The following is a 12,799-nucleotide window of genomic DNA, read 5'->3' as shown; positions in this document are numbered from 1 at the left end:
AGAGAGAGAGAGAGAGAGAGAGAGAGAGAGAGAAAGCTAAGGGGGAAAAAGCTACAAAGCCAAAACTGACAAAAGTTCAAAGCATAATAGATAAACACATTATTATAGTTGGAGAGTTTAATATCTTGCTTTCTGCAGTGCATTGATCAAGAAGACAAAAAAAATCAATGAAGACATAAAAGACAAACAAAACAACGATGTAATGGTCATATTAGAACATAAAAACTGCAAAATGCACCACTTATTTTTTTTCAAAGACACATAGAATATATGTGAAAAATGACCATTTCTGGTCCCAAAAGCACATTTCCACAAACTTCGAATAGTTGAAATACAGACAATGTTCTCCAAATACCAGCTCTACAATCAATAACAGAAAGACAGCTGGAAGAGTCCCTTGGAAATTAATATACACTTCTAAATAACTCAAGGTTGAAAGATGAAATAATAATGGAAATTGGAAAATATTCAGAACAGGGCTGGGATGTAGTTTAGTAGCACAGCACATGCCTACCGTGTATGGCAAGGCCCTGCGTTCAGTGGCCAGAACCACCACAACAAACAAACTAGAGCCAAACTATAACAGAAATTCTAAATATAAAAATCTGAAGGAATGTAGCCAAAGCAGTCCTTAGAGAGAAATGTATAGCTTGACATAGTTAAATAAGATTTAAATAGGTAGTGAACTAAGAATCAGAATTAAGATGCTAGAGAAAAAACAACAAAATAAATATAATACAAAGAAAGAGATAATAATGATGAGAATGGTTATGGATCAAGTATAAAATAATATGTTAAAGAGAGTTACCAAAACAAAAACTAATTCTTTGACAAGACCAACGAATGTGAAACTTCTAAAAATACCAATTTAAAAATGATTCAAATTAGAAATGGAAAAGGAAACAGAAACACAAAAATAGAAGAGATCATAAATACAGTATGCATAGTTTTATATCCAATAAATTTGAAAACTTTAGTAAAATGAACTTAAGACAAAAAAAAGATGACCTAAATTAAACTTTCGTTGCTACAGGTATTAATTTATAGACTAAAATTTTCCAACAAAGGAAGCACCAGACAGAAATAGTTTTGTTAAAAGAAAACTCCACTAAACTTTCAGGGCAAAAGTTATTGCAATTTTCTACTAAGCACCCCAAGGGATAGAAAGAGAAGAAACACTCCCCACATCATTTTCTGAGCCTCGTAATACTTGGATACAAGAATCTTGGAAAAAAAAATAGCAGGCCAATCTCACTAATTAGAAACAAAAATTCAAACAAAATGTTAACAAATCAAACACAGGAATGTATAAAAATGTACACACTAAGAGATCGGGTTAGATTTTTGCTTGGATTGCAAGCTTGGCTTAACATTAGAAAAGCTAGCCAATGTAATTCATGACACTGAGGATAAAGGAGGAAAACGATTGTATCAGTCGATATATAAAGGTGTTTGATAATATTCAACAGCCATTCTCAATGAAAATTCTTCACAGACTAGGATTAGGAAGGAACTCTCCCAACAAAAAAGAAAAATGTTTAAATTAAAAATAAAATGAACTTTGGCAAACATCATACTCAAATAAACATTTCATTAAACATCAACCAATGACAAGAGTGCCCACCATCAACACAGTGACTGGACACTATAAAGTTCTAGTCAGACCAGTGAAGCAAGAAAAAGAAAGAAGAAAGGGTTATATACATTGGAAAGGAAGAAACAAAGCCTACATAATTCTTTGCACCTGATGACTGCCCATGCAGAGAATCAAAAAATTGGCAGATATAATAATTACAAATAGTTGCTATATATAAATCAAAATGCAGAAATCAATTGTATTTCTAAATACTGGCAAGAAACAGGTAGAAAATACAACTGAAAAAGATATGATTTATAATAGCAACAAGTATATGATATTTAGAAGTAAACACATATATTAAGAATTGTATAAAATATGTAATGGAAAAATTATACAAATTCATTGGAGGCCATTAAAGAAACCCTAAGCAATTAGAGAGGAATACCACTCATGGACCAGAAGACTCAGTACCAAAATATATTAGTTTTTCTCCAATTAATTTGTAGTTTTGATGTAATTAAAAGAAAGATTCAACAGGTTGTTGTGGATTTGAGTCAGATAGCTGTAAAATTTATAAGACAGAATAAAAAGTAGAGTAAAAAACTAAACACAAACAATGTATATATGACACATTTTTAGTGAATTAAGAATACAGCACCTAGAACATAATAACATTTAAATGAAGTTTACATGCTACCATACTAAACAATGTATATTTTAAGGAAACACATTTAAGTACTAAATATAAAGAAAGGCGAAGGAATAATAAACACCTCTGAGGGGCAGGGAGTGGAATGAGATTGGTAATGATCATGCCTCATTAAGGTAACTGCAATTTCTTTTTTTACTTAAGTTGGGAGATGGCTACAAAGGTAATTGTTGTACCGGTGTTATTTATGTCTTGCATACACGTCATCATATACTGTTTTTTACTCAATCCTTAATAAAAGCAATGTAAAAGTATTGTTTGTAGAGAAGCTACCACCACCAGCTTAGTTTGAAATCCCTGGTAGACCAGCTGTCTCAACCTGGGCCTGCCTGCGGGACCCCCCACCCCCATCCCTAGAGCCTTACCTTGGCAGGGTTGAGCGCTGTGATGATCCACACACAGTGTGCATTGTTGTCATATTGAATGGGGAAATTGGGAGAGGTGATGATGCCCGAGGGGCCGCGAAGGTGGGCATCACACATGCGGGCTGCAGAGGGGAGATGAAAGACAAGCCTTTTAGTAGCAGGTCCACCTCCCCTTCCCACCTCCCACTCCTATCCCCAAAGAGATTGAATCTGTGTGGTTCCATCTGCTTCCTGCACCCTTTCCCCACAGTTCTTAGCAGGATGTTGGAAGTCAAAGTGCCTGCAGCACTGGGATAGGGCAGGTGCTCATGGCTCTGAAGGCATCAGTTACGTTTCAAGGCAGGCTAAACAACAGCCGAATCCCCTGAGATTAAGCAGTACATCTTCACAAAGAGGGTGTAGGGCAGTGTCATGCATGCTACAGCTAGGCGGGCTGAAGGCACTTATGGAACGCTGAGCAGCCTGCCCTGGCTCTGTGCACCTGCCTTTGCTTCCTTATTTTCACTCCAGGACTCCAAACCAGCTGAGTGCTGCTCTGGACCCAAATTTTCTTACCGAAGGAGTCGGACCTCAGGCCAGATTCTGCTGGTCCTCATTCCCTCCCTCTACAGTCTCAGGATGTCCTCGTCAAGGCCACCCCATCGGGCCTCGGGATGCCTGTGCCCGAGGGAGTGGCCAAGGGCCCCAGCTCAGCTCAGTGGCAGGCACCAGTGGTCTCTGCCAATCTAGTACTTCCTAAATCCTTCCTCACACTCGGCTCACGCCTGAAACAGACTTTTGATTGGAAGCATAAAGATTCAAGGTGAATTAGAAGAAGTGCTTTACTCAAGTAGATATAAAGTGTTATCAATCACGACTTAATCTAATTAAGCTCTTTAAAATAGCTTCTAAACTAATTAGATTAAGTCGTGATTGATCACAGTTAAGGTACTACATTGTATCTAGGTGTTTGCTTTCTTTAAAAATGTGTGCTCGAGGCCTAGCCACTTCATTCTTCAATGCTAGTGAGAAGCTATTTTAATAAAGGGTTCCACGAGCCTACTCGGTCCCTGCCCACATGGCAATTTATCCTAATTGTAGGCAAAGTGCCTAACAGTAAAGAAACAGTGAGAAAATTCAACAGGCCTAAGTATATAAAATGAAAGTGCTGTCAAACCTGGTTTCCGCTGATGAGCCCACATATCTGGGAGCTCCTCTCCATATGGGGGCAGGGCCATGATAAACCCGCCCTAGGAGACCTCTCCGAGGAGTCTCTGGGAATCAGGTTCTGCAGCTCCCAGACACAATGTCTCTCATTTCATGCACTCATTTCTATGTTCATTCATTCCAGCATGTATTAAGCAGCTATTACAGCCCAGCCACATTGTATGGAGAGAAAAATGTCTAACACGGTCCTCTCGGAAGGGCCATGGCCAGTGTGGGAAACAGGAATGAGGACAGTTCCAATCAAGCAGAGGTCACATTGTTCGAGGGCTGATTGCAAAGGATATTTTGCTCCCTCCCTTCTGGTGCTCATCCCTTCTGTGAGCTGATCCTCCAGAGGCTCAATTCTGCCTTTACACAAAGGGTCTACTTCTCCCCCATCCTGAGCTCAAATAATGAATAGAGCTTTAAGGCCCCTACTCCTCTCAGCATGGATTCTGTGCTGCATCACCCTTATATTCACAGACTATACTTGATACAGCCAGTCCTGGAGCAGCGTGGCATGGTTGAAGAGAGGCCAGGCTCTGGAGCTTACCAACTTAGCTACCTGGATCAAAGTCCATTTGCTGGCTGTTTAAGCCTGGGTGAGCTAGAAAACCTCTCTGATTCTGTTTCTGCCTGTCAAACGGGGTAGTGCTATCACCTCACTGATGTAGGTGAGGATGAACCTATACTGGAAGAAGGGTGTGAAGGCTCATCCCAGAGCCTAGGACATGGTCAACATTCCACAAAAGCAACCCAGGACTATTGAATTCAATGCCATGTTTATATCCATTTTCTATGCTCAAGATTTCACTCATAGCTAAGGAGCTCCTTTCTACCTTTTCTTAATTCTTCACATGGGCATTTTCTTCCAACCACACTCAAGTTTGACATTACTAAACAAATTAGAGTAAGATAATCAAAACCAAAACCACGATCCTAACTCAGCTTTACAAAAAACCCTGCACGTTCAGAACCCCAGCCTTGCAGCAAATCCTTACAAATCTCCACCACCAACATCTTTCACCTCTTCTGGAAAGGCGGGTTTTGTTGCTAAAAGCCCTCAGCTCCAATTTCAATTTATCCTGCTCTTGTTTCCAAGAATTAGATGGTATTTGCAGTCTGTTGAAACATGCTGAAGGTAATTAGAGAGAACAGGTCAAAAAGGCATTTACCACTTTAAGGGCTTGGAGGAGTTTAATTAAAATATTACAATCTGTAGACAGTATGGAGCACCTTAAAAAAGGGTCGGAATGGAGCATTAGCTTTTTTCTCTGCTGTCAGGGCAAAATCAAGGGTTCTGCAGACAGACAGACAGACTTCTACCTGAGCAGTAAGCTCCCAAGATCCCACCAACAGACGCAAACTCCTCTCTGTGACCGGAGGGACTGGCAAAGTCATAGGCGCCCAGTATTGGAATAAATGAATGAACGTATCTGTATGTTTCTCTACTTGCCTTTTCCCATCAAAGGGTCTTCTGCATACACTTCAGAAGAGATTTCTCTGAGACCTTCCACAGCTGGCCACGGCAGCCATTCCCACTCTTCCTCTGGACATCATTATACCATTTAACAGGACACTATCTCAGCAGATCGCAGGGAGACGTTACCTGGGCCCATACTGAGTTCCAGCATTGAGGCAGGCTGACACCAAGAAAAGTGTTCCAAGTGCAAGAGGCATGTGAGTGCCTCTGGTCTCCTGGCTTCTCTCCAGATCTTATTCCCCCCATCCCAAACTGCCTTCTCTGGCTTCTTCTACTACCCACCTCCTGCGGCCCTGTGCACATCTTTCAGAGCCTCCCATTCTAATTCCTGCCTCTACAGAAATCTCTCTTCCTCTCTCCAGGCCATTGCTTCCTCTGCAGCCCTCTGAAGTGGAGATTCTGACCCTAAGGCCCTTCTCCCACGAGTATTTTACTCCAGACATATTTTCTGAGACCCCAGAACTCATCTTTGACCTATGGAGACCTCCACTACCTTGGCACCGATATTTTGTTTGATCGTTTTTGGTACCAGGGCTTGAATTCGGGCCTTGCACTTGTGAGGCAGGTGGCAGAACCTGAGCTAAATCCCCAGCCCGGCACAGATATTTTCTTTCAATTCATGAGCTCTTTCCTAGTCTTCCCTCTGTCCTTTCTCAGCTTAGAACTCATGGTCCCCCACTATGGTCATTTTCTTACAAATTATCCCAAGTCCCCTGCTTCCTTTTCCTCTAAATAGCTTCCTGGAGCACATCGATTGTGGATAAAATCCTCCCCCTCCACTCTCCATACCTGTCCCCACACAACTGTGCTTTGTTGGACAAAAACAAAAAAAAAATCCCAAGAGGAGGAAGCCTGATGTCACTATAAATTCATCATTGCTCATCTCAGGAATGCCCAGCACCCTACCACTTAGCTCTGTCAGCTCACTCTTTCAGTTCGCTCACACCCTTTTGTGCCTTCTCTATGCTCTTTGGATCCTTACCCTTCCCTGTCCTCCCCTTATTCCCAGCTGAGGACCTTGCTTCAGGCTTCTTAGAGGAAACAGAAACCATTTAGCATCCACAGCCTCTGTCTTCCTCAGGTATGCAATTCTGCTCGCTGATGTGCTCATCTTTTTTAATTGTTCTAATAGAGGGGTGACCCCTTCTTTTACAGACCAGCCCCTTCTCATGAGATTTGACTTCCTGCTTTCTCCATTTCAAGATCGATTCTGTCTGCAGCCATATCCAGAGCCCTGCTGTCCTGGGAACCAGAAAAGTCTTAACTCTCAGAAAAGATATTTAATCAGCCATTCTTTCCCCAGTGCTTATGCTCCCTGCAGAATGACTTTGGTCTTGATTCACCTGTTGTCATCCATCCCGGGTCCCTGTAGCCCCATGGTCCCTACAATTCTTCTCATCTCTCAATCCCCTCTGGCCCTTCTTTTGCTGCATGGTCTGAACTTTAAGGCCACTCACGGCACTCTCGTATCTCTGCCTGGTGAAATGCCGGCCTCTATTACGCAGTTTTCTATTCCAAATCTTGGGGCTCCTGTGGTATCCACAGATTCGTGGTTTACCATATTTGAAGTTTCAGCTCAAATCAGTCTTCTCCCCTTGTCTATCCTCAGCTCCCAGCCAATCCCTTTAGAGACAACCTCAAACACTCCACACTTGGCAGAGCCACTTAACCCCACTAGTTACTTTTAATCATCATTACACTTGACCTCTCTGGAGAATCTGACCCATTGACCCTTCTCTCTTTGTGAAACATCTTGGCCTTTTCCTACTTTTCTGACCCTCCTCAGTTTCCTTTGTCTCCATTAACTCCTTCAAAGCCGTTGTTTAAATCTAGATAATGGGTGTATGGGAGTTCTTTGAACATTAATTGCAACTTTTCTATAAGTTTTAAGCTACATCAATACAAAATTTACCAAAGGGGAGTAGAAGAAGAGGCATTGTTCTGCATGGTTCCATCCATATATTGGCTCAGAAGCTTTCCAGGGAAAGTAGCCTAGAGCTTTTGGAGTCAGCATTGGAAACTCAGCTCAACTGATTGGCATTGTGCCCTTGGGTGTTGGCTGACCACACTAAGCTTCAGCTAAACATGAAATATGGTTATTGCCACTTGCCTCATAAAGAAATGATGAAAAATACCTAATTCAATGCTTTAGACAAGTATAAAATAGCTTAATAAATTGGAGCTTTTATCATTAGAACACATAGGTAAGGGACTCAGGGACATTCTTAGGGTTGGAACAATGGGCCTGTATTCTACCGCAGTCAGAATGCAGTCTCCCCCTGAACGGACAGAAAAGAAGAGAGGAGAGGAAAGAAGCCAAGAAAAGGAGAGAACAGAGCGAATGGAGAAGTGGAGAGAAGGAAATAACACTCTCAACAACAACAGTGCTTAAGGGATAGGCAGCAAATCCAAGTGAAGGCCAACAAGCCAGGAGACCGGCACCTGGAATCATCGTGGCGTTGAGTTTAGTCTGGTTAATGTCGTATTTTCCAGGTTTCGTCCACAGAAAAGATGCAGAGGATTTAAATGATTTTCCTCATGCTCTATGGTTTGTGAATAGCAAAGTTGGAACTTATACTTAGGTCTCTGAGTCCTAAGTCTGGTATTCTAGCCACAAAAAGGGTTTTATTCTAAACAGAAGTACGTATAGCACGCAAGTACACACAAAGATTTAGCCACAAAGGAAAAATAATACACGGTTTTCTATTAAGGATTTACTTCGTGAATCTGTGAGTAATTCATCTGGAGCTGATACTCAGTCCCCACTTCCCATCAGCATCAACTCGGGGCCACAAGAAACGAGGTCTCTTGGTTGCTAATTTGGTCCACTGTATATCAGAGGTTTACAAACTTTGGCACACACAGCCCCAGGGCTGCTGAGGATGATGGGGAGGGGGACACTCCAAACCCGCCCTTCCTCTACGTAGAGAAGCTCCACTTATGTCTGTCCTGTTTCTCAGGCTTCTGCAAATGCTTCTTCCTAAATATCGGGGTCCATTCGAAAGCCCCATCTTATACCATCCCACTTCTACCCGGGGCTGCGCAGAATTTGTTCACCAGTGTTTTGCATTGCTCTCCATGTCTTGTGCATTAGCAAGATTTTCTAGGAGTCAAATGAGAGGCTTATTTTTTTCTGGTGGGAGGGAAAAAAAAAGAGAGGCCTATGAATACCTAATTTCCAATTTCAAGATGAAGGCACAGTTCCATATTATTCATTCATTTCAATCACTGATTTATTCAGGTGATCCTTAAACATTTATTGAGAACCTATTATTTGCCAGGCTATGTATTTTAGTAGAATTAATTATGTGGAAAAAATGAATATTTAAAGCCAAATTATATTTTAAATGCATTAGATGAAAAACAATACCCCTATGTAGGGTGGTCAATGCTTTTTAGAATGTGATCTTTTGGTTACCCACTTTTGAGTGGCGCTCCTTGTAATGGAAAGATTTTTGTCTCTTTTTAATTCTTAAAATGGGGTTTGCCTAAGCTCTCCTAAAAATTACAATTAGAATAGCAGGTCCAATTAATTAAAATCAAAAGATTTTAAAAGAAAAATCTTCAAGGCTGCTAAAGTAAAGACACCTTTGAAAGCAATACCAATCTCTTCCTTTGACCTTTGAGAAAGACCAGGAAAAACTGTCTCAGTCTAAACCCGGGTGCTCTGTCCTCTCTGCGTCATCTCACAATGGCCCACGGAAGAGGAACAGCAGAGGGTGAGGAAGGCAGGGCGCCAGCCCATCAGAGACCCACACTCCATCTCAGGTGGTGTGGGCACACCTTCTACGACAGTCTTTTCTTTAATTCACAGTCCCTAGGCAGGGGAGCTTTTGTTTTTTCTATTTACAACCAAGGGCACTGTGGCTAAAAGAGGTGAAGAACCAGTCCAAGGCCAGCCAACTAATAGGTGGCAGAGTTGTGATCCAGATCCAAGTCTCTGTGACACTCAAACCACATGGCTGCGGTCAGATTGGACAAGACAGTGGGTTTGGAAAAGCTCCACGGCCACCAGAGGCTGACGTCTAGGGTGAGTGCACCGAGTGAAATTAAGCATGTGCCCTTAAACCTCGTACTGGTGTCGCCTCTAGCAGCACTTTCGAGTTGGCGGCCTCGTCTAGTTCTCAATGTAATGCCATAAAGTAATGTTCTAGGGTCACGGCCATTTAGCACGGAAAAAATTCAAACAGCTGAAGAAACTGGCCAAGAATACCTAACTGAAAGTAAAGATGGTTGGATTGCAACTGTGATTCCACACTTTCACAGTGGCAGAGGATGGAATCAGATAATGCATGTGAGAAAGCTTAGCCCATTGCTTAGTGAAAGCAGAGAATCCAGACTGGTGGGTCAAAATCACTAGAGATAACTCGAATGGGGCACATATCATGTAGAGTGAAAAAAAAAAAAAGAGCATGTTATTCAACTATGAGCTTCCTTCTGAAACACTAGCCCTTCCCTGCCCTGGGCACATTCATGTAATAAAACACCATTACTAAGAGGAAAAAAAGTGTTAGTGAGAGATCAGATCCCATCGCTGGCTTCCTAAAAGGAGTTTTAAAATGACGGGTTGGCCAAGGGTCTCTCAGTCCTCAGATTGGAGAATTTGATGCCTCTCTACACAGCCAGTGCCTTGGCTCCCTGTAAATGGATTGTCCTGCTACTCAATTATTCATCCATTCAACCATTCATTCAACTTGTTATTAAGCACCTATTGTGTGCCAGACCTTGTTGTAAGTGGGGATGAGAACAGAAGTCCTTGTCCTGGTAGAGGTCATATCCAGGCATGAGAATATTTGTTTTTATTCTAGCACCTGTTCATTCATAACATGTTTTCATATGCCCAACTCCATCTGACTGTCATGTTAAACACAGAACAATGCATGGTAGGGACTATTTGAACATAAGAAGATAGGTTCAGGGAAAATAGGTGACTTGTTTAATTGCTTAGAGTTGTACTAGGAATTATCTGTTTGACTTTAAAAAAATAGTAGCTATGCAGAATTCTTAAAATAATACAGCTAAAATTAGTGGAAATGCAAAGTATATTAGTAATCATTGTAACTATCTTCAAGTTGAGTAAGGATGGATAAATCTGAGGGTTATTTAAAAAATATTTCATGACCTTCTTCCAGATTACCTATTGGCACATTAGAAAAAGTGAGTTTACCATTCCAGTGTCTACAGAAAGGGAAGAATCTCCTTCTCATATTGGAAGGATCCAGCATGTATCTGTATAGCAGGCAACAGACTTAGTCTCCCAAAAGGACCCTCAGAAGAGTCCCGCTTGGCTGTTGATGGTATTTAACAGTCTAGTGCTCAGGGGCACCCTGGGCATTCAGATCAGGGGCTTCTCTACTGCAGAAGCAGTTCTGTCCGGCCCCAGTGGAGAAACAAATTCAGGTCTAACCTTCTAAGATTATTTGGTGGAGGTGAGTTATTATTTGGGGGTTGTAGAGAGTAGGCCAGTTTGCCCTAGGTTCATGTGATACCTGGCATATGAGTAGCAGGGTCCTGAGAACAAGACAGCAGGAATGGGGTTGTAAGCAGTCCATGGAGAAGCCTTTTCATACCATGGCCACTTCTGTAGAGCTAAAAGCACTGCTTCATGAATGACAGTTATGTTAATTACAGAGGGTGGGGCAAGAAACAAGGATATTGGGATAGAGGGCTTGGACATATGTGTATTATAAAAGCGGTATTCAAAGTACCTTCCTTTTGTGGCTGTGAAGTCTTTCTACAACGAGCAAGTATCCTGCTTCATATGTGCCTGCTCCATTAGACTATCAGGCCCATGAAGGTCTACTGTCTTCACCTCTGTATGTCCTGGTCCTAGTACAGGCTTGTTACAGGTAGGGTGCCAAATAAAACTGTTAATTAATAAGTAAATGCATGACCCGAGGCTCTGGGAACAGCAAGGGAGCAAAATGAACTGGTCTGTATGAGAGCCTGGGTCTCAGGTGCTGGGAGTTGGGTTTCATCCTCCTGACCCAACCCAACTTTCTGCAAAGCCTCCGTTCCCCAGGAGCCCTCACCTCGGCAGACCGGCCTGTGGTCACTCCAGGCTGCAAACATGTCGCTCACTTTCATGCAGGTGATCCGCTTGGACCCTTGAAGGTCATAGCCCTCGTTGCAGGTGAACTGGACACTGGATCCTAACCTAGGAGACAAGGTATGTCTGTAAGCCTGGTCCCTGGGTCTGTGAGCTCCTGCCTGGAGTCCTTCCTAGTTCCTCCTACATGGAAGGTTATTTCTTCTGCTGCTGCTTAATCTCTACTCCATTGTTTTTAACTTAAAATCTCCATTGGAAGGAACATCTGCTCTTCATCTTTTTGGGGGATCGTTTAATGGGCTTAGGATTGAATTAAAAGGTGACTTTGTGAGCAAAACAGTGATCCTCTGAGATAAGTATCAATCAGAGCAGCTAAGAGTGGGTGGATGATACCTACAAACTGTCATGAAAATGGAGGATTATAGGAGGGTGCTTTGATAGTTTGATACTTGCAAAATGTACCATCTAGAGGCCCTGAAGTTTCATGAATGATGGCAGATATGAGCTTCCTGCTGGAAACTTCATGATGATGTCATTATGAAGGATAGCAGCCCTTTGCACTGTAGTTATATAGGTTTTCTGGGTAATGCTGGCAGAAACAGATCCCCCTTCCACCCCAATATGGCATAGTCACTGTCCCAAGGACTAAGCCCAGAGAGAATGTCAAAGGCCATAGCTCTTTCCAGCAAGCATCAGTTACTGCATTATGTCATCTCTTCATCCCACCTCCAAGAAGGCCAGCTAGCCCTGTCTTCCCTCTAGCCAGGATACCCCACCCTCCTTGTGATAAAAAAAAGTTCCCAAATAGATCTTACCTGAAATCCGAGCCTAGTCTTTTGCCCCTTTCAGGTATGCCAGGGTCTGGACACATATTATGTCCTTGGGACACACCAACCTGAGTTACTACAAGGGAAAAAAACAGCACATACAGAGATGGATAGTCACAGGAATGGACTGGGGCAATGTCTAAGGGCAGGGGGTGGAGGCAGAGACAGAATGAAGCCCTGCTCCAGGGGAACTGTGGGGATGGCTGGGGCCTATCGGACTGGGCTTTCCTAGCTGTGCAAGGTGGAGAGCTTCTGCTTTTGACAAATTCCTTTGAAAGAAAAATCCAAGTGAAATTCATCAAGAGCATGTGGGCTCCTAGACAGGCCCTCTGCAACAAGAGCCACCCAATTCCCTCATCCCACACCGGTGGCCAGAGGTGGACTGTCCTCAGACCCGAGTGACCTCCCCATCCCGCACTTCAGATCTGAGGTGGTGACTCTAGATGCGATGAGCCCCCAACCTCAGCCCCAAATGGATAAATGACTCAAAGTTAAATAAAAGGTGGATGCATGATCAGAAACGGTAAAGAATGTAAGAGAAAGCTGCAGTTTGAAGTTCAAAGCAGGGACTGTAGTTCAAACACTGATATTTATGCCTATCA

At 42.6% G+C, this 12,799-nt stretch overlaps 1 protein-coding gene across 1 annotated transcript in view; it reads right to left on the bottom strand.

Annotated features, from left to right (window-relative positions):
* Csmd2 (CUB and Sushi multiple domains 2) overlaps positions 1–12,799 on the bottom strand; it is a 553,879-nt gene that overhangs the window by 264,017 nt on the left and 277,063 nt on the right. The window contains 3 exon segments of the mRNA XM_033767260.1: positions 2,654–2,775; positions 11,354–11,478; positions 12,186–12,273. Of these exon segments, the coding sequence (XP_033623151.1) occupies positions 2,654–2,775; positions 11,354–11,478; positions 12,186–12,273 (335 nt within the window).

Source organism: Fukomys damarensis, unplaced genomic scaffold (genome assembly GCF_012274545.1).
Source record: "Fukomys damarensis isolate Sample0158 unplaced genomic scaffold, DMR_v1.0_HiC HiC_scaffold_23, whole genome shotgun sequence".
In the NCBI taxonomy this organism is placed as follows: domain Eukaryota; kingdom Metazoa; phylum Chordata; class Mammalia; order Rodentia; family Bathyergidae; genus Fukomys; species Fukomys damarensis.
The sequence above is the reverse complement of the archived record's forward strand: the minus strand, read 5'-3'. Positions and strand labels throughout refer to the sequence as shown.